General features: G+C 36.7%; 1 protein-coding gene across 2 annotated transcripts in view; it reads right to left on the bottom strand.

The window, feature by feature from the left end:
* Window positions 1-3,984: 3,984 nt before the first annotated feature.
* Window positions 3,985-27,314, bottom strand: part of LOC141427463 (uncharacterized) — a 79,852-nt gene continuing 56,522 nt past the window's right edge. The window contains exons 1-5 of one of the 2 annotated variants that reach the window (XM_074086959.1): window positions 21,714-21,738; window positions 9,521-9,733; window positions 6,322-9,444; window positions 5,944-6,236; window positions 3,985-5,616 (exon numbers count right to left, since the gene is read on the bottom strand). In XM_074086959.1, coding sequence (XP_073943060.1) covers window positions 5,044-5,616; window positions 5,944-6,236; window positions 6,322-9,444; window positions 9,521-9,671 — 4,140 coding nt within the window. In that variant the 5' untranslated portion in view covers window positions 9,672-9,733; window positions 21,714-21,738 and the 3' untranslated portion in view covers window positions 3,985-5,043. Of the gene's footprint in view, window positions 5,617-5,943; window positions 6,237-6,321; window positions 9,445-9,520; window positions 9,734-21,713; window positions 21,739-27,314 lie in introns of those variants that run through there. The other variant, XM_074086958.1, reaches the window with a different exon arrangement.

Genomic DNA, 27,314 nt, shown 5'->3' with positions numbered 1-27,314 from the left:
CTTATGGGAACCGGAAGCAATACCATGTCCTCGGTACCGCTCTGCTTTCAGAGCATGACATGAGTGCGTCTGGGCTAACTTTGGGGGCGGCAGACGTGAGCTTGCCTTCGGAATCCAAAAGCTAAATGGTTACTTGACCTGAAATGTATATTTCAGAATAATAATAATAATAATTATTATTTATTTTATTTATGACGGTGGAAGCATTCTACACTTTCACTGAACGTAGATATACTTAGTGTTTAGTTTTGTAACTAAGGGACCCCATACATTACATCCCTGTATTATTATTATTTTGTATTTTTTCTTTAATTGTATACTGTAGTTTTTAAGTATTTTATTTGTAATTATTTTATTAAAAAAAAAAACTGCGATGTCTTGAAAGCGGCGCCCATTCTAGACCAATGTATAGAGTCTTTCCGGAAAATACGTCTAGTTGTAAAATAATAATGCTACGTGTAACTTGGTAAGTCTAGAGCATGACATAATAATTTTTGGCAATGAAAGCCCATCCATCCTAAACCCAGCCACGTTCTGAATTGAACATTGGCAATATTGTTTGGAAATAACAGATTTTTAGGTTGCTTGTTATTATGTTTTCCGATACACACATGTAAAATAAAATCAAGAAATAGATTTGCCAAAACTGTCGGTATGCTTGATGAATGATACTTTGACGAAATACCAGAACTATCTCATATATACAAACGAAAAAAGTAAAATTTTTTGTAACTTAGACTGACGTTTTTAAATAATGTAATTTTTTTCATTTACCTACCGAAATTGATATGCCATCACATCATCGCCTAGGCATTCAGATTGGGCTTTTTCCATGCTATGTTACGTTAGAAGAGTAAAGAATGTATGTAGGGATTTCCCCTGGTTCATCTAATTTCATCATTTGGAGACCTTATACATCTCCATCTCTTTATTTTAATAATCATTATTAATTTTTGACATTGGATTTTTACACCTCTGAAGATTGTATAATTTAATTAGTTTACTTTGACATTTAGAGACTATAATTATACATCTCTGAATTATTTAGATAAGGTTTTTTTTTATTAACTCGGGGACTTTATGCATTTTGCTAATTTAAGGCTGTATATTTTAAGCTTTGCTTATATTTTTTAGTTTAATTTCTAGTCACAGGCTCGCGACGTCGAAGTTCCCAACGATCCCATAGAGCTTATGGGAACCGGAAGCAATACCATGCCTCGGTACCGCTCTGCTTTCAGAGCATGACATGAGTGCGTCTGGCTAACTTTGGGGCGGCAGACGTGAGCTTGCCTTCGAATCCAAAAGCTAAATGGTTACTTGAAAATGTATGAATAATAGACGGTGAAGCATTCTACACTTTCACTGAACGTAGATATACTTAGTGTTTAGTTTTGTAACTAAGGGACCCCATACATTACATCCCTGTTTATTATTATTTTGTAAAATTGTATACTGTAGTTTTTAAATTTTTTGTAGAAAAAAAATGACTGCCATTTCTTGCGGCGCATTCTTCTTGGCAATGATGGTCTTTCCGAAAGCTGACGTGTAAAAGTGCCCATTGCGGCCTATTTACTGAATAAATGATTTGAATTTTGAATTTTTTGAATTTGAATTTGGCATTTCAAAAAAAAGTCAACCTTTTCTTTCAAAATGTACCATACCGAGTGTATGAAAAAAAAGTCACGAAACTGACGTTTTTGATTGGGTCATTTTTGAAACTATCGGAATTGATTGTGCTCGTGTTTCTGAATAGGTAGGTACCATCAGCCAAATATGTGGTCTACCACCCTAAAGTTGATAATCGTTTGCATGTCATAAAACAATAATGCTAATAGACGTGTCTGTCAACTTGAAAGTTCGACTTTAGCGACATATTCATTTGATAGGAACTTGTTTAAAAATGTATAGACCACTTATTTGGCTGATGGTACGAAAAACAAGACTAAAATATTTTTTCTAAATTTCTGAAAAAAAGTACACTTTTTTGTGAAAAGCCCATAAGCAGGCGAAATAATTTGTTCATTTTCTTTGCTAAAATTTAACTTGTCTATAGACAAGCAAACAACCAGTTGAAGCACGACGTTAAACCGACGGTAAATATTCCGCTCGACATCCATTGGAACAATCGCATTTTTGACGTCACCACATTCCTTTATGGACAAAGTTTTACGTAGGTAATTCGATTTCAGCTTTTCCGGGGACAGTGTTTACCTTTTATATTCTTTGCGGTAACTTTTCTATAGCGAGTGTTTCTATTATTATGACTGTAATTGTTCTAATTATACTTAAAACATTTTGAAATTGTTTTTAACCCGATATTATGTACCTAATTTCGTTGATGCTCGGTACTTTAATAACAGTTGTTCAAGGCTTCCGTTAGGAAATTAAATTAAATAATTGGCATTATTAAAGAACCTTAGAACTAGAATCATAGAACTGGGTAACTGTAATTTATACAACGCCTTGATGACGCACAATGCAAAAGTATTTTTACCACTGTTCAACGCTACATTCGATTTCGCCTGATTTTAATAATTTCCAGTACCACTACCATGAGTTTAAAGTGATCGTACTCAATAGCGACGGCGTAAATTATTTGTAGAGGCGCTGTAACATTCTTCATACAAATAATTTACGCCGTCGCTATCGAGTACGGTCACTGTAAACTCATGGTAGTGGTACTTGTGCTTAGAGCTTATATTTTTTACGCGCAGATGACTTGTAGGTACTTTACTCGTGCCGACGTGCTTCAAACGATATTCAGACACTTTTTTACCAGCTTTTTTTAAATCTAAGTCGCCGCAAAGGTGCGTTTCACGAAACGCGTATCGTCTGCGCGTAAGAAATACGCCGTGGGCACTGACCCTTACAATTATTTTATGAGCTTTTCATTATTAATTATAAATTATTATCTATTCATTATAATTACAATCAAGCAAATAACCTCACTCATTACTTGCCTCATTTTAAGTAGGTACCTACCTAGTTTTATTTTAGATGGGAAAGTAAGCTATTTTAATTGTAGGTACTACGAAGGCAACTCCGTTTTACAAAATATCGTGTTCTTAAATTGTATGAAAACAAGTAAGATGTGAATGAAACGTTCCAAAGAACGCAGGCCCGCCGTCCTTGTCTGAATAATTCATTTAATCCATTTAATAGGGACGACATCTTGATTCAATGAAAAGTCTTTTAGACCGTTGTCCAATGTTCTTGTAGGAATTGTAAAGTAAATAGCGTTCTCGGAAATATTGATTTTTGCTTAATGACTGAAGTTAAGCACAAAAACCCGAAATGATTGAATTTACTTACGAGGGTTTACTCGCGATGCAAATATTTGATGTGACGACTCGTTGAAAGACAAATAAAGGAAGAACCAAAGAATTACAAAAGTTAGGACTTTACTAAATAGGTGAAACCATGCTTACCCTCGGGACGAGGGGTTTCGCATGATCGGTTTCCCTCTAAAGGAACACGACCTTTTGTGTATTTATTTTAGTCCAAGTATTGTAGGGTTGCTTTTGAGAATTTTAGTAATTGTCTCAAGTTCTGAAGTAGCTAGAAAAATAGTTAAACGAGAAAAGGAAAAGTAGCCAAGTGTTTGGATGAAGCTTCATTTGGCTTTGAAATCAAATAACGACCTAAACTTGCACACAACTACTGAAAGGTTTTGTAAAATAATTATCGTTTTACTTACTTTTAAATAGGTACAGTCAAGGAAACTGAATCACGTGCCAGGGTGGATACTTTTCATAACCAATTTCGCTATGATTTCTTTGGCAGATGTATGGGATGTCAACATGACATTAGTACCTAGCACAAAGGTTCCACATGGGTTCCACTCTGGTACGTTTCTTTGCCTGTACACTTTTTTTCAGTACCTACTTTAGGTACCTACCAGTATTTGAAGTCGAGTCTTTGGTATTCTATTAAAACTAGAAAAAAACAGAAATGAAATAAAATAGGTGAGCATTAAAACAAACATTATTTTAAAAGTTTTATTTAATCAATACTACAGTCTTTGTACAAGTTTTAAACAGATTGTCATGAATTAAAACGCATAATAAAGTCGAGGTTACTTGGTACAATGTTTTATATACAATGCACCTGATATCTTCGTTTATTTACACAATCATTATACTAATGAATAATTCAGTTGTTAGCAGTTCGTTACTTATTTGGATGATGCTAGGTTAATATTCGTTTTCAGTGCGGCGCACGCATTAACGTTAGTAATTTACAATGTATTATCTTATAATACAGTAACACCTACCATACAGGATATAAACTATATAGATGATTATACCCAATAATTATACTCCAATGTTATATCCTAAATAACTATAATTATCATAAATAATCACAATAATATGTTTTTTGGTGCCACAAAACAACATTCAACGTCAAACGTTGAAAATAAGAATGAAACACACTGTTAAAGACCGAATAATACATTTCATTTATGACGAATAAACAATAACAATTTACAGAATACCGCAATAATTATAATAAACATGGAAAGACGTAAGCTGAGTGAACAACTTGAATATTCCTTGTTCTTTTGATGCCAAATATTTCCTTTTCGGGGGCTCAAAGACTGCTACTGTGAGAAATTACTTCGATGATTAGGCAGAATACCCAGGGGGCGTGGTGTGGCGTTTTTGCTGTAGTGTTGCCATTTTGCAGAAAAAAATCAATTGCATACGTTACTTTATTTTTTCTATTCGCTCAAAGTAAGTCAGAAAGATTTTCACAAAAAAGAACTTTTGCGGGCTCGGATAATTAGTGGCGTTAGTCTCTGAGTGAGAGTACCTTAATATTAAACCTTTTCGATTATTACACATTTCGTTATTGATAGCTCGGAATCGTAATAATTCATTCCTGTCTGTCAAACTTCCCAGAAAAGTTTGTAAGACGATGAAGGTATAAAAGGTTCCTACCTATCGTGAGTAGCGTTGCTCGGTCCTATTCATAAGGGAATCAAAATGAAAAATCCCTTCGTCTCGTAAAGGAAATTTCACGTTTAGAAACGTTTTATTACACTCATGTTTGTATTGTGTTTTTAGTTTTATCTGTAATTATAATATTTACATCCATGTCTGTAGTCTGTACTTCTACACTCGGCGCGGTGAAATCGTCATAAGATATATACTGAGGAGCCTGCTGCACTTCTATTTTTGCGATAACTGGACGTTTCTTCGTTTTAATGTAACCTAAAGCCGATACCAGAACCACGAAAACAATGAACCCCATGCAACAACCTACCACTAAGCTAAGTCTTCTCGTCAATATATCGGCGATTCCCATGTAAGTATTAGAAAATGGACTATCTAAAGCCGCGCCAAAAATTTCTATTGTATTTACAGTTGCACATTTACTTATTAAAGAGTCGTTCATATAAGGTCGTAGATTGTTAAATATTTGTTCGTCTCCGTACAAATTGGTACTTGTATTTTCTGGTAAAAGGGCGATTCTAGCATCAGGCATGGAAGCATCGGATAGAGTCGATGACCCAAAATTTCCAAAAGCAATGACGCAGATTGTGTAGCGAGCGCCCGGAGTCAGATGATTCAGCCGTATCGACCTGGAAGTGGCGTTTGCAATTTTTCCTCGGATCTGCAACAAATAAAATTTAACGTAAATAAAGCTGTACAATTTTCAAGTTCTCGTATTAGGCGTTGGAAAATCTGTGCATATGAGCCGTCGCTGAAAACGAAGATTTAAATGGATTCAGAGTAGCGCCATAAATATTTTTTATGGACCATTGAAGTGATGCACAGCCTTTGTATTCAAATGTTTGTTGTTAAGGTTGCCGTACGTATTTTATACAACACGTTATCCGGATAGTTACCACGCTTAATTTATTTACTGTGCCATTTTAAACATTTTGTATGCGATTGGGCTGCATGCTTTTAGTAAAAAAACGGAAAAGAAAATACTCACGACGTTTGGATTTTGGTCTCCAAAATAAGCCACCCTGTAGCCATTTAGACCATTTTGGTAGCGACTTTGCCAGGAAACGATAACAGAGTACGTTTGGATATCTTGAATAGCAACCCTTATTACTATTGGTACATCGCAGAGATTCTGAGAAGGTAGTGCGATAAAACTGTGTCCATGAAGCTCTTTGGGATGTTCACAGCGCAAATTACTGCTGCCTTCTAATATTATTTTATAATGATCTTGCATCCACCTCCATACGTCTTGAGATTCGCAATTGCATGTTAATGGATTATCTGAAAATATAATATTTTCGTTTATAGTCATCATGTATTCCGCTAAATAATTTCGTTGGGTGTATGATAAACATATAGAACTTACCATCAAAATTAATCGATTTAACTTGTGTTTCCAAGGACAAGAGCATATTCATCTTTATTACTTCGAAGTAGTTACGACTCAAGTCGATATGGACAATTTTATATAAATTATGGAAAGCATCCGGTGCAATGACTGCTAACCAATTTCCGTTTAAATATAATTCCGCGAGGCTCAGAAGTCCCCGGAATATGTCTTTATTTATTCGATTAATATGGTTGAACGACAGGTCCAACTTCTGCAAACTTTGCAAATCCGCTGTAAACTCTTCCAGGTCCCGAATGGTATTTTGTGATAGATTTAATGATCGTACTGAATATAATCCTTGAAGTCTCTCTCTCGGGATGTTGTCTAAGTTATTGTGACTCAGGTCTAGCATATTCAAATTGTGAAGTTTGGAGAAAGCTCCAGGAGATAGCCGATCTATGGGATTTCCCACAAGGATTAATCTTTTGAGTGCTGGGAAGTTCTCAAAATCCTTGCTAGTGATAATCGTCAAGTTAGTTTTCCTTATAACTAACTCTTCTAATACTGGAAACTGACGTGATGGATATGTTTGCAACAATTGCACTAAAGGATTAAATGACATATTCAGCGTCGTGAGTGCTGGGAGCACGGCTTCTGGTAAGCTATTGCTAGGTACATGTTTAAATAGATTATGAGATAAGTCTATTTCTTTTAAGCCAACTGAATGTTGAAAAAAATTCGGTGGAAGAACTGAAAGCATGTTTCTACTTAAATTAACAGTTAAAAGACTTTTAAGCGAAGGAGAATTAAATCCGTTCAATATCGAAATTCTGTTTTCACACAAACTGAGAGTTCTTAGATTTTGTAGGCCAATGAACTTGTAAAAATCTACATTGCTCAACTGGTTCTGACACAGATCTAGATGTTCTAAAGACGTGACGTTGAATAACGCCACATGAGGAAAATCTATAAAACTGTTGCCCTTTAAATTTAATTCTTGCAGTATAGTGGTGTATGCAAACACATCTTTATGCAAATCTTTGAGGCTGTTAAAAGCTAAGTTAATGCGCAGAAGGTTTTGATTCTTAATAAAAGTTGCCGGTGGCAATTGGGATATGTTTGATAGTTGCAATGACAGCGCCTGTAACGAGGGTAAATGAGAAAAAGTTTTGTTTTCTAATAGAGAGAAGTTATTCCGGGATAAAACCAAAGATTTAAGGCCAGGTATTTGAACTTGAATGATATCCTCCCAAGTTAGTAGATTACTGTTCATTTCTAACTCACTCAAGTTAGGTAAAGTTTTGAGAGAGGCGGCCTCAATTATTGATATTGAGTTTTTATTCAAACGAAGTTGTTTGATTGGGAGTGATGAAATCTCAAAGTCAAAGACGATTATTTCGTTTTGGGACAAATCAAGAACTCGTAATTTGCTTAAAAACTTAAAGGTATCTTTTGCCACCTGATTTATATTATTGCTTTGCAGATACAGTTCCTCCAGCGTTACAATTTTGAAAAAAGTTTCATTATTTAACTTAATTAGGTTATTATTACTTAGATCTAGATATTTTAATCTTTTTAACTGAAGAAAAGTTTTGTTTTCTATGTGTAAAATACTGTTATTTTTAAGATACAACCTTTGAATATTTAACAAGTCATGAAACAGATTAGCTGTCAGTATTTTAATCTTATTTTGGCTTAACCACATAATTTGCACATTGACCTGACCTCGCAAAGAGCTATTTTTTAATAACGAGAGATAGTTTGAGCTAAGCTGAATTGATACAAGCGATGAATTTCTGTTAGGAAAAACATCTCCGATAGTCATCAGACGATTGCCTTGCAGGTTAATATGTTGCAAGTTTTTCAAAGTTATAAAAGCTTGCGAGTCTATGTTCTGTACAATATTATTCTGTAGATGTAACTCTAAAAGACCTGGTAAAGGACTAAACACATGTCGCTTAATATGTCCTAATTTATTATTTTGCAGCCGTATTTCTCTTAGAGTATCTAATCTATCAAACAATAGTTCATCTAAATCGTCAATTTTGTTATTATCTAGACTTAAGGTGACTAATTTGCTATTGAATTTAAAAATGTTCCGAGGAAGGTGTCTTAAATAATTTGTTCCCATATGTAATTGAGTTAAATTTTGGAGAGACGCGAAGCAATCATCATCTAGTCTCTGGATAGCATTATGTTCTAGATTAAGAACCGTTAAATAAGACGCATTGTTAAATGCATCACTAGGAATCTCTAGGATATTATTCTCTGACAGAAATACTTCTGAAAGATAAGGAAGATTTGAAAATACGCCCCTGATATAATGCAGGTGGTTGTGGCTTAAGTCTATTGTTCGTATTAGTCTATTATTTTGAAATGTACTTCTTTCTAGTTTCGTTATTTTATTACGACTTAAATCAAGCGTTTCCAAGTACTCTAAGGGGTGGAATGCTTTTTCTTCTACTGTTTGAATATGATTACTAAAAAAAGTTAACGTTTTTACTTTAGGCATGCTTTGGAACCAATTATTTCCTATCTTTGTAAATGTGTTCGAGCTTAAATCTAAAGTGAACAAATTTGATATAGTTGAATTAAAGTCGGTTGGTATTGAGCTGATTTTATTCCAAGCTAATCTTAAGTTGCTCAGTTTGTTTAGCTGTCCTAAAGTTTTTAAAGGAAAATAGTTGAGAAAATTCTCAGTAATATCCAACTCAGTTAAATGTTCTTCTAAATTACGAAATGCATTTTCGGAAACATTTACGATTTTATTTCCTTTTAAACTAAGTTTTTGAAGCTTTAGTCCTTTGAACGCATTCGCTTGTATATCTTCGATGTCATTCAGTTGTAAGTCAAGTGCTTTAATACTGTACAAATCGGTTAAAGAGTCCTGCGGTATTTTGTTTAGTTTACTTGAAACTATGCTAAGTGATTCTAATGAATCTTGAAGGGGTGTGAATGCTTTAGAGTTGATTTCATTTAAGCCCGATTGTGAAATGTGTAAATTAATAATCTTTGTTTTTGAAGGAAACAGATCTGCTTTTAACTCAATCGTGGAGCGCTCCAAGTCGTAGATTGATAGAGACTGTATAGTTCCTCTAATCTTGGATAATATGTTTTTGACAGCGCCAGGGGTGGCACTGGGACACTCCAAAAAGAGACCTGGAATAAAACGATTGTAGTAAAGCAGACATATTAAAAAAATGATAATTTTGCTACGTATACTGTAAGAATTTACCTTCTTTGAAGCTATAGCATGGACATATTGGGTTCTCTGCTAGAGTAGGGCATAACGGTTGTTCTTCTCCTTGCAGTATCGGAAAATGGACGATCACTAAGATTGCGTACAGTCCACATTTTGCGCCGGAGAACCGAGTATAAATAGCCATGCTGGTTCGGCGTCATGTCACTGACATCGTGCATTGGAGCTTCCACGTTCTTGAAGATTGTTCTGATGGACAAAAAGTTATAGTTAGTATCGATTTAAGACACGAGTTTTCTGGGCTTATTTCACTATGAGTGAGTCTCACTGTAGTTTCATGTTCATGTTATAGTTATTATTATGTCTGACATAGATGTTGGTATTATCGTAGGTAATTTGCTTAACATTTTTGGTTGGCCCAGGCCTTTTTTTTTCACTTGGATTTAGTTATAGACTTCACAAATTCATTCGACGGCCAGATGGCCAACCAGGTCCAGGTCCAGGTCCCGGGTTCGATTCGATTTCCGGCCGGGGCAGATATTTGTATGAATAATACGAATGTTTGCTCTCGGGTCTAACTTGTTTTATATGTATTTATCTATATGTTTATCCGTTGCCTAGTATTTATAGTAGATACAAGCTTTGCTTAGTTTGGGAGAATACGCCAAAATCAATTCGTTTCAACCGCTTATTTCCAGAACACAACCGAATTCCCGGAGGGCCTGGAAAAATAATACAGCGAAAAAATTATCTTTCGGAAGCTTTACTTTTCTGAACACCGGACGACGGGTAGTCGCGCCAGGAACTTGCCAAATGGAAAATATCTTATTGAAGCTGACGATGCTTTAAACTTATACAGGGTGGCTCATTTAGATCGGTCAGTATAGGAGTTTTATTTTTCAAAACGTACGAGTTTGATTCCCGGGCTGAATTCAAGTTTTTTTAAATGTATGAATGCAGTTTTTCTTGTTATTAAAATCTATGACATGGTTCCTAGGAACAGATCTTTGTATGTCTTATAGTTTCAAACTTTCCCATACTAACCGATCTAAATGAGCCACCCTTTATTTTTATGTTTTGTTGGATTAAACCTAGATTTAGACTTTGATTTGGATATACGGGTAAGCTTGACAGTTCTTTGTATATCCACTCACATGCTTTTGGCAACTCTAGTTGCCTGTCAACGTTCTTATTATGTTAATGAATAGAGTTCAACTCAAAATTTAAAGCATGTGAGTGTATATCGTCGCCAGCGCAGAAGAGGGCGCGCGCGCAGGGAGGACTACTCCGGGCATTCTACTCAAGGCAAAGGTAGCAAGCAACTATAACCTCATATCAATATATTATAAATCTTAAGTTTTTTTTTCATTATAATTTTGCATGTTTACTGTAATTTATCTCTTGAAAACTACACCTAAAACAATATTAAAATTTATTTTCAGCAACGACCATTATTCTTCCAATTAGTTAAGGTTTGTTTTTTATTTATTGGAGATAAAATAAAGACTGTATTTGAGAAACATAATTGAGGCTCTGCGCTCGAAGTTGTTGACGACTATGTACGAGTATACCTAGGACAAACGGTCCAGTTAGGTAGGTCCAACTTCGAGAAAGAGTCGAATCCGACTCGGCTGGGCAGCTTTTGGGAAGCTTCGCAGTCTCTTTTCATCCAAATTACCGCAGTGTTTGAATTCAAAAGTATGTGACCAGTTTGTGTTGCCAGTGATGACATACCGATTTGAGATGTGGGCGCTAACGATGGGCCTCATGAGGAAGCTCAAAGTCACTCAAAGGGCTATGGAGAGGGCTATGCTCGGGGTTTCTCTGCGGGATAGAATCAGAAATGATGATATCCGCAGTAGAACTAAGGTTACCGACATAGCCCGAAGAATTGCGAAACTGAAGTGGCAGTGGGTGGGGCACATTGCTCGCAGGACTGATGGCCGATGGGGTCAAAACGACCTGGTTAAGATCGCAGGATAGCGGAGGATGGGGGAGGCCTTTGTCCAGCAGTGGACGTCTTTCGGCTGACATGATGATGATGATGATGAATTGATACTATGTGCGTGGACGCTAGATTATTATATGTCTCGCTCTTTTATAGCTCTCTCTCTCTCTCTCTGTATAGGCCTCTCTAGCAGTGGGTCGTAAGTTTGTGCCTGGATTCGCACATCTGAGTTTTTCGTAATTTATGTGCAGATGACTTTTGAAATTTACCATGAGCGTTATGTTATGATGATGGAAAACATCGTGGAGAAACTTGCACACACCTGTGATTTTTTTATGGTGTAAGACTGGGTGTCCACAAGATGAATGTTGAGTAGAAAAATTATGACTTTCATAACAAGCGCACTGGCATAGTAATAGAAAAAAATCTACAGCGGGTCAATATTCATGAATTGTGACTGCACCTAAGTACTACTAGATTAAATCGCTTTACAATCGAATAATGTAAGGCAAAATTTTAGTAGTAATTCAAATATGAATTGGAATTAATATAAGAGTTAACAGAAGTAGAAGTTGCCATCAGCCATTTATCATGCGATTATTCTGAAATCACAATATAATTACGCTAATGCCCGGAGCATAGCGGGCTATTCGTCATTGTTAATGTCGCCTAATTAAATTTTATTGGCCATATATATCCAGGACAATGCAGTTTTCATTAATTTTTATCGCGACAAGCTATATACGTCATTTCGGACTGTTAGCTTATTGAGACAGATTCGTTCGGCCAGTCGGGAGTTGGCGGGTGTTCACAGCATTAAGGACGGCGACAAGCGAAAAAAGTTACAGTTCGACACAACTTAAAAGTTACGGACGGTTGCTCGCTACAAATCCACTCAGACTTTATAGTCTTATTTGTACATACTTAACTTAAAAAGTTTCGTCTAACGACGTATTCAGGGCAGCGCGCGACTCTTAATCCTTCGTATTTATTAGTGTATTTTTGTTTTTGAAGCATTGTCTTGGTGTGTTTTTTAAATCAATACTAATGCTGAGTATTATGGATTTAAATACGGCCATGATGATATTAATGCGCTTAACTACCGTGGTCTGGACAATACAGTTTTTATTGATTCACCGTTATTTACATCTCTCTTAATCACTTGGCGGTGACTTAAAACATTTCAACTGCACACGTTTGAACTGTTTAAGCCGGTGTTGCCATACAATTTAATATTTGTTTTATTTTATTTTAAATTTTTATTTTGTTAGTTTTTAGATAAGGTCCTCACTGAAAATCAGCGCCACGGCTTGCCGTGGCATTATGCTGAGTGGGGACCTGTTTAGCGTCATGTATGTCTTTATTTGTTCTATGTTTGTTCCTATGTTTGTTTTTTATGGCGTTAAATAAATGTATTTTCTTTCTTTCTTCTTTCTTTCTAATCACAGTCTAGGTACATCCCGTAACACGTTTGGACACAATTGTCACATTAAATGAGAAAGACGTAAATGTTTTTTCTATAAACTTCTATATTTGTTTCCTGTGACTCCGTCTGCGCTCGTTTATCGCTTGGCTGCGGGATCGAAGGAATTTTTCAGGATAAAAACTATCCCATGTCCTTCCCAGCGTTCAACAGGTTCAATAATGTAGGCGTGATGAGGTAACAGAGAGACAGATAGCATTCACTTTTATAATATTAGGATGGATAGCACTTATATTATAGTTTTAATTAGTGTATAACAATGAAATTCATAAGTAGGTATTTACATCAGATAGATATCTGATAACACAGATTTATCACGCGCAGTCTTCGATCAAAAATGTTTTGATCGAAGCGCGCAGTGCAACTAAATAGCAGTACCTACTGATCTTTAAAAATACATACTTACATATAAGTGCCCAGGTTTCATAGCATAAGATTCTTACCGACTGTTAAATGACAAATATTGGCGACGCAGGACCTAAATTTGGCGTCGACAAGATAAATTAAGCGGGGCCCTACGATAGCGCACCACACATTAGATGACGTATTTTTAAATAAAAATAAAAAACTCAAAGCAGAGGCCGTATTAGACCTAACGTTTCAGATCCTCGTGTTTTCCTCGTGATCGCAATCAAATTATAGTTTTTGCATGCTAAATCTGTCATTTGATGGCGATCGCGAGCATCAGAAACGTTAGGCAACACGACCTCAGGACAGTCCTTAGACATCGAGGCTGTGGGCAGTGGCCTACGTCACTTCTGAAGACAAAAACACTAGAGTTTTAAATGCCAAGTTATTGGCTTGTAATAAACCGATATAAATGCAACGAACCACGTCGTTCTGACATTAAAGTAACAAATAGGTTTACTTAAAGTACTGAGACATCTATTCCGAGATTGGAAAAGTTTCTACGAACTTAAGTTCATTCTTTAGTGACAAATGAATCATCTTAATTGTTTGCTTTCCTTTCCAAAGAGGATCCCAACTAAATGATGATAATCTACGTTGGTTTCAGATTTAATTACGCGGCAAATTTGAAAATATTATAGCAGTTTGTCACATTTTTTTACTAAGTATAGCCTTTAACTCCGGCTTCGCATGCGTAAGCCATTAGATTCGGAAGTTAAACAGAAATTCCGTAATCTTACTAAATTCTTAAGGAAATCCTCAAAAATTACAAAGCGGTCTTCATTTACGTCGCTTGAAAAATTACTTAAAAAATCACGTTTTTCAAACAGTGGTTTTAGGATTTTTATCGAGGGAATATCGGGATAGGGAAGAGTGGCGAAAGAAAGGGGAGGCCTTTGCCCAGCAGTGGGACATACTCATACTCATACTCATACCCATACTCATACTCTTTTATTGGTAATATCATTATTACATGTCATTTTGTTAAATTAATCTAATATATTCTAAGAACTAATTAATTAAATAATTTCAGTAAATAATAGCCGTTGGCATATTACGGGCTACATGAAAAAAACGGGATAAAATGTAGTGTAAGTATGTAGTGTTATCCCAGATATTCAGCTGACGCTAGGTACCTGCATACCTACCAAATTTCATCCAAATCCCTTTAGCTGCTTTAGCGCGAAAGACAAGTATGACAAAACAGCATGATGGGTTTAATGTAAAAAAGTTTTTACTTTTCTAATAATGCTAGTGCCCATTTATATGAGTATCAGTGATAGCAAGCTTGGGCTATTTATGGTTTAGATCTCCCCTAACTGCTCCATTTATTAAATGTGACGCAGAAAAGGACGTTACGTGAGGATAACCAGGTTAATACTGTGCTAAAACAAACTTATAGCATGAGAAAATAACAATAGGTAATCTAATAGTACATTGTGTCTTAGCGGTAAATAAGGAATTACGAACGTGAGTCTATTAGTAGCCCGAAGTCGAAGAGTCAATGTTCGTAATTCTAGTACCGCCCGTGCGACATACAATGTTTTTCATCACATTTTCGAGTAAAATTGTATATTTGTAAAAGAAAAACTAATATTTTTAACATTTGCCGATACCGCAGACTGTGCTCCTGGCAGTGCCAGCTCCCCGCCGCCCTCCTCCTCCGCAGCATGTGCCCGACGTGCGCGCGCTCCTGCAGCAACGCGCGCACGGAGCAGCAGCACGCCATGCAGTATCAAACTCATTTACCGACCTTGGGCTTCATGACAAGAAAATTAGTACGCGCAATGATTCATTTACCGACCACGGGTTTCATGACGAGCACATTAAGGTCGAGGGTTTTATTTGGGGGGTTGCAACCAAGGTAGCCTGCATTTTACACTCTGTATTATAATGAGATTTCAAACATCATTACAGTACCGGTGCGGTGGGGTGCGCAGGGCGCACGAGCAGGCCAGGTCGTCGGGCGTGCAGCAGGCGCAGCTCGTGGGGCGGACATACCTAGTTCTCGTTAATACTTCTATTTTACTAATAACCGTAACAGCTATCAAACTATGTTTAGACAGTCAATAACTAATAATTTTTCATCACTCTTGCTCGTAAACAGTGTCATAACATGCAGGCTACCTTGGTTGCAACCCCCCAAATAAAACCCTCGACCTTAATGTGCTTGTCATGAACCCGTGGTCGGTAAATGAGTCATTGCGCGTACACATTTTCTTGTCATGAAGCCCAAGGTCGGTAAATGACGCAGTGCCCGTACTGATGGCGCTGCGCCGTGCGCGTGCTGCTGCAGGACTACATGGTCTACGTGCACACGCACGTTGCGGCGCATGCTGAGGGAGGGGGAGGTAGAGGGCGGCGCTGCCAAGAGCGCAGGCTAAGGTATCGCCAATATTTGGAACAATTATATTTTTTCTTCTACAAATATAAAATTTTAGTCGCAAATGTGATGAAAAACATTGTATGTCGCACGGGCGGTACTAGAATTACGAACATCGACTCAATAAAGCCCTCAGTCTTCGACTTCGGGCTTCTAATAGACTACCAATCTTTATTCTAATAGATTCTCGTTCGTAATTCCTTATTTACCGCCCTTAAGACACAATGTACTATTACGGGTAAGTATTTCAAACGATATGTATTTTAAATTTATACATTACTAGCTTTTACCCGCGGCTTCGCACGCGTAAACTATTCGGTCTGGTAGTTGCAATTGAAATTTTCGGGATTTTATAAAAATCCCCTGGAAATTTCCAAAATTTATATCGTGGTCTTCATTGAGGTTGTGTTGTGAATAACTGTACCAACAAAATTCAAGACTCTAAACCCAGTGCTGAAATTTCAATTTTATTCACCATCCAAATTCAAATTCAAAATTCAAATCATTTATTCAGTAAATAGGCCGCAATGGGCCTTTTTACACGTAATTTTTTAAACTACCAGCGCTTTCGGAAAGACCATCATTGCCAAGTAGAATGCGCCGCAAGAAACTTGGCAGAAAGTCATTTTTTCAAAATTAAATAATTACAAATAAAATACTTAAAAACTACAGTATGCAATTAAAGAAAAAAATACAAAATAATAATAATAATACAGGGATGTATGGGGTCCCTTAGTTACAAAACTCTCCCGTGGGAATACCGGGATAAAAAGTCGCGTATGTATTGTTCCAGACGTCGGGCTACATACCAAATTTCATGGCTCTAAGCCCAGTGATTGTTATTTCGACATTTTATCCCTAAGTATTCCGTGGGAATATCGGGTCAAAAAGTCGCTTATGTGTTATTCCAGACGTCCAGCTACCTACATACCAAATTTCATGACTCTAAGCTCATCGGTTATTATTTCGAGATTTTATCCCTATCCCGTGGGAATATCGGAATAAAAAGTAGCCTATGTGTTATTCCAGAGGCCCAGCTACCTACATACTAAATTTCATGGCTCTAAGCCCAGCGATTGTTATTTTAAGATTTTATCCCTAGGTATCCCGTGGGAATATCGGGCTAAAAAGTCGCCTACGTGCCCTTACACAGCTCAATGCGCTCATCTGCGGACGACCTGGACCAGAAAGTGGGACCCTCCACTCCTCCTTCAACTTAGTGCTTTAGTTTACGGATTATGGATTCTTTCTCAGCTGTATACAGTTGGAAATGTTATTAATCTACCTGATCTCAATTTTAGACTCTTAAGTAGTTTTATCTTCTCATTTTTTCACACACAGACTCTACACGCCTACAAACACAAAACACTCACATCACATTCTCAAAACAAATATCACACATCCACAATCACAAAACACACACATCCTTCACTAATGTTCCCAAAAGGCTTCCTATTCACAGACATAATTCTCATCCTGCGTATTTAATGTCTCAAGCGTTACTTCTACTCTACTCTCAAGTCAAGTTGCATAATATAAAATTCCTAAATGGATTATCTCGACGAAGCTGACAGAATACTACAAATCAGATGTCACACGCTTGAGACACTGGAAAAATGTAAAAAAGCTGTCTGTGATCCTAACTTATACAAGTTCAAAATTCTTACTTTTAATATAAGGAGTATCCACAAAAACTTTGATGATTTTGAAATAGCACTTAATCGATTAAAAACTACATTTGACGCGATCATACTGACTGAGTGTTGGTTAAGTGAAGGAATGCACCCACCACTAATTGCCGGCTACAACTGTTATCGGACAAACAAATATATAAACAAAAGTGGTGGAGTCGTAGCCTACATTTGGAACAAATGGAGTGTCTCAGTTACGGAACCCCCTATCAAAGACTGTAATTGCCTAGAAATTAATTTAGGAAATGATATAACAATATTGGGAATTTACCGATCCCCTTCTTTTAACGCAGTCAATAATTTTCTAGTAACTCTGGATAGTACACTTAGTAAAATCAATACTGGAAAAATGTTAATTGTGGCTGGTGATATCAATCTAGATACACTTAGTAGTAGCGAGATCTGTTCTGAATATATTTGTCTCATGACAGCACACAAATTACTACCTGCCATCACTCAACCGACCAGGGGTAACGCTTGTTTAGACCACATTTTTGTACGGAACGGTACCTCTGGAATAGGATTAGTAACTCGCACAGATATAACTGACCATGACATATGTATTCTAGGATTACCATACACACATTTTAAAGAAGATACACATAAGCGAACCAAAACTATTGTAAACCACAGTGAAATAATGCTAAAAATAAAATTGACAGATTGGTCTCCAGTGCTAAAAAATGAAAATGTAAACGAGGCAGCAAATAACTTTATTAACATCATAAATAACACTATAACTAGATGTACTTCAGAAATTATAGTAGCCCGTTCCAAATTTAATATTAAACCGTGGATCACACAAGGTATTTTAAGATGTCAGAGAAATCGTGATTCACTTCATCTTCAAGCTAAAAAAAAACCCTCCGATCTAGTCATGCAGGTAACTTACAAGCGTTACCGAAACTTTCTTAATAATTTGACACAAAGATTAAAACGCAATTATGAAGCCAAACAATTATCCGATAGCCTGAATAACCCAAAGAAACTATGGGAGAACATAAAAAAAGTTTGTAACATCTCGAAACTGCACAATCACTCTTCTGAATTAATAAGCAAAAAGGATCCCATTGACGCACTTAATAAATGCAACCAATATTTCTCTTGTGTTGGTAAAAAATTAGCAGATGAGATACTTACTAAACTAAATAAATCTGAAGCGGAACTCGCAGCTGAATATACATCTGATTCTGGCCCTGTCCATTCTTTTTTCTTAGGTCCCACTGATGTGGCTGAAGTTACAGGATACATTAAGCAACTCAAAGTTGGTAGTGCGCCAGGCCTAGATGGGTGTTCGCCACTACTAATTAAATTAATTGAACCTTCAATTGTCGAACCCTTAACACACATTTTCAATCTAAGTCTTGCTTGCGGCATATTTCCAAACGATTGGAAACTTGGTGTTATATCCCCTATCCACAAAGACGGTGATAAAACATTGCCATGCAATTACAGGCCTATCACACTGCTAAGTGTTTTCTCAAAACTACTAGAAAAAATCGTAAGTAATCGTTTAATAAAATTCCTTGAACATCATTCCCTCATCTCTGAGTCGCAATTCGGATTTAGGCAGAAGAAATCAACCGAAGATGCTGTTTCGCTTTTAACATCAGTAATTGTAGACTCCTTAGATAGTAATAAAAATTGCATCGGAATATTTTTAGACCTCGCTAAAGCCTTCGATACTGTGTCGATTCCTTTACTAATGCAAAAGCTAGAAAAAATGGGTATAAGAGGTATTTCTTACAACTGGTTCCATAGTTACCTAACTAATCGTCGCCATTGTGTCAGGGTAGGATCTTTTGTAAGCGAACATCTGCCAGTGCAATACGGAGTGCCACAAGGCAGTATATTAGGCCCCACCTTATTCTTAATCTACATCAATGATATTCTAAAAGTACCTTTAGACGGAGCTGATTTAATTTGTTATGCAGATGATACTGTTGCTCTTTTCCATGGCGACTCCTGGGCTGATGCATACAAAATAGCAGAGACAGGAATGGCTAAAATATCATCCTGGCTAAATAAAAATCTATTAACATTAAATAATAAAAAAACAAAATACATAACTTTCCAGAAAACACGCGCAACAAGACCCAGCACAGCTCATAAAATTACCATTCATACATGTTCGTCTATAAATTCAGATCAACCCTTGCAGACCCCATGTAAATGTTCTCCAATAGATCAAACTGACACTATTAAATACTTAGGCATCCAATTTGATAGACACCTCTCATTTAAAGAACAAGTCTCTTGCCTTTCGAAAAAGATTAGAAAAGCTATATTTTTAATGAACTCACTACGAAATTCAGCACCAAAAGACATCTTAATATTGGTTTTCTGTCAATCGGCATTACTGTATTGTCTTTCAGCTTGGGTGGTATAGTAAAATCCAATATAAAAAGTTTAGAGATCGCTCAACGTGCTGTATTAAAAGTTATGCTCAGAAAGCCTTATAGGTTTCCCACTGATGACCTGTATAAGGAATGTAAGGTGTTAAGGGTCAGACAATTATACATTACAAAAGTAGCCGTGACTACTCATCGGAAAGTAATTGTAAGACATGACTTTCCTACCCTCTCCTCTCGCCGCGTATATAGCATACCTCTGCCATCAATCAAATCTAGTTTCGCCAGACATCTGCCTCCCTACTCCCATGTAAACATTTACAACAAAATTTGCAAAAAAATCAAGAACCCCAAGACTTATCTGCTGCCAAGCTAAAAAGTGCTATAGAAGAACATCTAGCTAAACTGAATTACCAAGATACGGAAGATCTCCTTAAAGCCTGCAATTGAACGCCTGTAAAAAAAAAACACACACAAAACACACACACACACACACACACACACACACACACACACACACATACACACATCACACACACACACACCACACACACAAACACACACACACACACACACGCACACATATGTACACACTCACAATCATACACACACTTCAAGTAAGTTCACTTTTATTACTTTTAGGGATTTTGTATTTTTAAAACTTCATTTGGCACTCGCGATACAGACCCAGAGTCTAGTGCGAAGGCCGTCGAAAAGTCAGATGATTTTATTTGTATTTTATTCAAATGTGTATTTCTGTAATTTTTTGTGCACTATGTAACTTTATTGCTAAAATAAATTATTCTTTATTCTTTATTCTTTAAATCAATAATCTTTCATAGTTAGTTTAAGTTTCATGATGAATTGGTCATTAAGTACTGTAATGATATGTAAACGTTTTTATCAATAAATAAATAAATAAAATAAATAATAAAATTCCAGATGTCTAACTACCTACATACCAAATTTTATGACTCTAAGCCCAGCGGTTGTTATTTCGAAATTTTATCCCTATCCCGTGGGAATATCGGGATAAAAAATTATTCTATGTCTTAATCCAGGTTATAATTTCGCCAAATTTCATCCAAATCCGTCCAGCCGTTTCAGCGTGAAGAAGTAACACTCACTCACTTACAAACTTTCACATTTATAATATTAGTAGGATATGATAATACGTACCCTAATTCCACATAGGTAGGTATTTAGCAGTAACTTAATAGATACGGTAAAATCGATGTAAAATGATTCAAGCCATTCTTCGATGCAACTAGTAAGAAACAGTTTACTATGCTATGTACATATTTATATCCGTTACGTAACAGTATTTTTTTACCGACATCCTTAGTCGTGGAAGTCCTTGGAAATCGACCTTGTAATTTTATGTCTTGAAATTTTCGGATTAGAGACAAAATGCTTCGTTTACTCATAATTAAGTCCGGGGCACGTCGCCTATATCGCTGTGTTATTCACGATGGGTTTTCTTTTCATCGAAAAAAGAAAAATTGCCTTTTTATCTCAGTATTTACAAATTCAAAAAGATGATAATTAATGCCACTGAACGTTCTCCATGCTCGAACGGATCTTGAGAGTAGTCTTACATTTTACTTTTAGTTGGATAAAGAGGCCTGCAAGGGAATAGATACACATCTGGAGAGTCCATTAGTAATGGAGCTCTGAGAACTAAGTCCCTGTTCTAAGTCACGTCACGTCCTGCCATTACTTTTGCTATTTCGCCCAATCTCTAATGCTTTATCTAATTTAGAGCACAAATAATTCATATTCATACTTACTTGTTAAAACTTGGCATAAGGTCAGCCCATTTGAGAGATATAAGTAACAGTAGTGAGAAAATTTGTGATACAAAGTCATGACTTACAGATAACTTAAAGTCACAAAATCTTTTGCTGTGTGGCCCGCTAATCAATTTGAAAAAAAATCCATGTAGGTAGGTATACTCGTACTTACCTGAAGAAACGCGAACATAATGAAAAGTTAAATTGATGACACCCGAACTTGATGAATATTAAATCTGAAGAAATGCGAAACAAATGACCGCCGCACAACCCGTAAGACAGAAACAGCGGCTATCTAACACACTCAGAATCACGATCGTTGTCTCCACTTTTTTCTGTCAGACGGTATAAGATGAGGGTAGAAAGAGATAATAAATGCCATCACAGGCGCCCATGCGTTATACAATACCGCCTCTGGTAATTTAATCACTGGTTTACTAATTTTTCGGCGAAAATTATCTAGCAAATTATTAGCGCCCAAACAATTTATGATGTGGATATTATGACTGGGTGCGAGGAGATTGAATAGTAACCTAGTGTTGCTACAAATAATATATATAAAACAACATTGCCATATTATAACACACCTCCTCAATGGTGTTAGCACAATCCGACTTTCTCTTTTAAATAGTTAAACACTTGCTTGCCCAGTGGCTTTGTGAGAATGTCTCCCAACTGTTCAGCACTACTGACATATACAATCTTTATCCCATTAGTGTTAACTTTGTCTCTTACAAAATGTACTCTAATGTCAACATGTTTCAGTTTGCTTGGATGAAACAGGCTCTACATATTTTAATTGTGCTTAAGTTATCCTCTAATACTGTCATAACAACTTTTGTTTACAAATTTTAATTTCATTAATTAAGTTTTGCCACCAACATGCTTCACTCACAGCAAGACTTAATCAATATATTCAGCTTCTGTAGAAGACAAAGCAACAGAAGTTTGCTTCTTTGATACCCATGATACAGTACAACCAAATACTTGAAACAAATATCCTGCAGTTGACTTTCGGTCAACCCTATCCCCCGCCCAGTCTGAGTCTGCATACCCTGCTATGATATGTTCACACTTATGTTTGGTGTAGACTAAACTTAAGTTTAGTGTACCCTTTACATATCTCAACAGTCTTTTTAAATGACTCCACAGATCTCGACTTGCACAGGCTTGATAACGACTTAAGATGCTGATACTAATACATAGATCTGGCCTTGTACTTAACATGGCATACATTAATGCACCTATCAGCTGCCTACACTTTTGTTCTATCTCTGTGCTTTCTGAGCTCTCTCGTTTTAAAACACTGTGATCAAAATTTTTATCAAGTGGGTACTCACAGGTTTGCAATCTTGCATATCATATTTTTGTAAGACATTTTGCAAATAAACAGTTTGGTTTAATGTTATTGTTTTATTAGCTAAAACTTGAGTTATATGCATACCAAGATAATGTGATACCGGACCCATGTCTTTTTTTAAACATATTACTTAGGTCTTTCTTTACGTTTACAAGTTCCTTGCTATCTGTAGATGCAAGAAGCATATCGTCAAACAGTAATAGAAATACTTTATAAGTCTCGGTCGACTTGACATAAAGACATGACTCATAGTTAGACCTTCAAAACCTAAGGACAATATTACATTGTTAAACTTTGTATTCCAATTTTAAGGTGAATTCTTTAAACCAATAAAGATTTTAAAAGTTTAAGCGCGTACTCGGTTTCTTTAATTTGTAACTTATCTTTACCAACTCCTTCTGGCATCGATATATATACATCGCCTTGTACATCACCATTCAGAAATGCACTACATACATCTAACTGTGATACTTGCATGTTATACTCGTTGCACATTGCCAAGAAGAACCGCACCGATGACAGCCTGGCAACTGGACTATATACTTCAGACAGGTCTACATCCTTTGTTGGAAGCCTCTAGCAACTAACCTTGCCTTGTATGTTACTACCTTACCAGTCTCATCTTTCTTCTTTTTCCATTTACAGTCAACTAATTTGCAATCTTCTGGTCGTCTCACAAGTTCCCAAGTTTTATTTTCTTCGAGTGCACTTACTTCTTTGTCAATTGCCTCTTTCCATTTCTTTTTCTGGACTTGACAGCGCCTCAGTGTATGTCGCAGGCTCTGGGTCAATCTGCTCTGCAGCTGCTACAGCGGCATATATATGACAAGAGTCTAATCTTGAAGGTTGTTTTAATGTACTTCTATCTCTTAGTCTCGCACGGTAGTCTATCTCTTCACTCACAGTGGACTGATCATTTTCTTGACTCTGAACCCCATGACCCTCTGATCTATCACTTATGTTCTCTCTTAAGTTCCAAATTTTCTAAACAATCTTCTTCTCTACTACACCCTGGAATTGGTCTATATTCTGGTTCACACTGGTCTGGTCATCTTGTTCAGTAACATATTTAACATATTTCTCCTTGTTCTCATTTGTTATTTTTATCTTTCATCTCAGTTTAGACGGTTTACGCATTCTGCAATCCCCCTGGTGTTCAGGGTTATGGCGGTTGATCTTCTTACCATCAGGAGACCCACTTGCTCGTTTGCCATCATCGAAAGTTGGTAGAATATAACATCTCGTACTATCTCCAATTTTCTTGTTCCTGTAAAATACACCCGAAAACCTTTAGTATGTTCGCCATATCCTACAAATATCCCTTCTTGACTCTTTGGATCCCATTTCAAACGCTTTTGTTTGGGAATATGCACAGATACCCTGGACCCAAACTCGTGCATTGACATAAGGTCACTTTGTTTTTCATGAAATAACTCATAGGGAGTTTTATCTACTGTAGGACTTGGTCCCGTGCGGTTTAGAACGTATGCGGCTGTGTTCACGGCTTCCGCCCAAACTCCTTGCCAAACCTTGCATCATACTGCGGGATGCTCGACTAGGGTCCGCATTTCGCGTTCCGCACGCGCATTGTGCTCCGGTGTATACGTTACAGACCGTTGGTGAACGATGCCCTGTGTCTTAACAAGCTACCGAGTTCGGTATTTACGAATTCTAACCCGTTGTCGGATCGCAAGCACTTTACTTTACATCCAGTTGCCCGTTCGGCTGACTGAATAAATTCTTCGATACATCGTTTCACCTCGGACTTTTGTTTTAGAAAATATACAAACCGATACGACGAGTAATCGTCTTTTAACAACAGAAAATATTTTGCTCCACCAATCGAACTTACCTCCATCGGGCCGCACACATCAGCATGAATCAATGATAATCTCTCACACGCTCTATTTTCGCTTCTTGCGAACGATCCACGATGTTGTTTTCCTAATAAACATTTCTCACACACTATATTCTCACTTTCAGACACATATTTTATATTATTTCGATCTAGTATACGCTTTACATAGCAAAAATTTTGATGAGCAAAAATTGAATGCCATTTTGACAGCCGTCAAATTTTGTTTTGCAAAGTGACATTCCACTTTTGTTTCTGCTTCGGTTTTTGGATACAGGTTTAAAAATTCATCGTAAACATTTTATTTTTTCTTTTAGCTATGGCTCTAACCTGACCATCTTTATTCAAAATTTCGCACGAATTTTTATCTGACGACAAAAATATCCTTTGTCTAAAACACTACCAACTGAGAACAAGTTAAACGTTAGCTCTGGAACAAACAATACATTATTTAGAGTAATATCATTCATTTCTGTCCTACTCTAGCTAACACTTTTATTGAACCAATACCTTCTATAGCTACCTCGTTTCCGTCACCTACGGTTACTTTACCCAGGTCCGTTTTTAACTGAAGGGTCTCGAACAGTTTCTATCCCAGCTCATGTGCTCACTCGCCCGGTGTCCAGGCACCAGTCTTCTCTCTTCACTTTTTCTTTCTCTTGTGTTCCTATAAACGCATCGTGACATTTTCTTTCCTGTTGTAATTTCTACCTTCAGTCTTTTTCTCTTTCCTGAACCAACAGTCCTTTGCCTTATGTCCATATTTCTTGCAATAAAAACAATTTCTGTCTCCACTTTTGTCTCTCTGCTCTCCTCTAGCTTTACCAAAACGTTTCTGTACTTTTAACGCTGTTTCTTCCACCTGTTTTGGCATTCTCTCTTCCTCTATAAGCAATCTAGAGGTCATCTCAGCTAGGGTTTGTTTCTCACTGGGCACGGACTCCCACGCAGATCTGAAGTGTTTGTATGACTCTGGCAGTGCCATTATATTTTAGTCATAACCATTTTATCAGAGACAGGCTCTTTACACTCTTTCAACTTCGTCTGGATATGTTCAATTTTGAAAAGAAATCTGACATGGACTCGTTTTCGTACTCGAGAGAAAAGAATTTTTGTTGTAACAAATGAACGCTCACCTCGGATTCTTTCTGGTAGACCGTATTTAATTTTGTCCACATCTCTTTCGCTGTTTCACACGATAGTAAATGCGAAAGCGGTCCCTGATCCATTCGAGTGACTAGCAGTTCTTGGGCTTTGGCATCATTTTTTCCATTGCTTTAACAGTTCCGGTTTTTCAGTTTCTGCCGGTTTCACCAATTCTCCCGTTACCAGTTCGTACATCCTCTCCCTTTCAGGATTACCTTTATTTGAAACTTCCATGTCGGCCAATTGTTACTTCCGGTTAATTTTAAACTAGACCCGGCAATTTCAGATTCCATCTTTCCTCGGTACTAATGAATCTTTCAATTCACCCCGCACCGTTATTTAACGCTTCTGCTACCATATGATGTGATATTATGACTGGTGCGAGGAGATTGAAGAGAAACATTTTTAGCTGTAGTACGAGTATTATATTTTAAAGGCACACGACAGACAAGTTTTTCCTAGTTACTTAGGTAACCTAGTGTTGCTACAAATAATATATATAAAACAACATTGCCATATTACAAACAATTTATCCATATTTTTTATTTAGGCGAAATGTTATTTCCCAACTCAACGTTTCGCACTGATATAATTTCCCACTAAGATTTCATAAATTATTGTATGCAAATTATTACCTGGATTTTTTCAAGATGTCATTTATGGTTCGTCAAATGTTTTGATTGGCATACCTTAATTAGCAACAGATTGAGTGACATCCAACCTACTTTCCTAATGGCAATTATCCTGGCTGCTATAAAAAAAAACCTAACATCGAAGGCTAAGGCGGGAGCTACGCTTTGCTGAACCTAAACTATCCAAGTTGCTTCTGCTCTCAAACCGTCTTGCTCGCTCGCTTCGCTCGCTCGCCACAAATCAAATTGCAGTAAAACTTTGCTACATAATTATTTGCACATAAAAGTGTGATGAAGTAAAATTTGGCAATATAAAATGTTGCGAAATAAGAAAAATGCAATGTAAAGTTATGCCAGCGATTAGTTTGCCAAATCAAACTTCGGCGAAAGTTGTGGTTGCTAAGTGAAATTTGGCGAAACATATTTTCGCCAAAACGCAGTAAACCTTAATCACTACATAGAACAGAAAATCATTTTTTATTACATGGTAGTACAGATTAAACGGTTAATTCTATTAAATTACTCGTATACTACACGATATGCCTTACATAATATCAAATGGTTTAGCTAATATTACCACTAACCGCGCGTGTTTATATAGACCAATACGAATTAAATGTCGTTGAAATGTCGCGGAGTTTCTATGTACACATCACTATCGATCAAGAATGAGATCGGGCGGAATTTTTTATTCTAGACTTGGAAGTTTCGCTAGCACACAAACCAGACTTATGAAACTCAAAAACACTTTATAAATGATAATATTGATCTCTTATACAA

The sequence above is a fragment of the Choristoneura fumiferana genome, chromosome 4 (genome assembly GCF_025370935.1).
Source record: "Choristoneura fumiferana chromosome 4, NRCan_CFum_1, whole genome shotgun sequence".
NCBI lineage: Eukaryota > Metazoa > Arthropoda > Insecta > Lepidoptera > Tortricidae > Choristoneura > Choristoneura fumiferana.
Note: the sequence above shows the minus strand (reverse complement) of the source record. Positions and strands in the feature narration are given on the sequence as shown.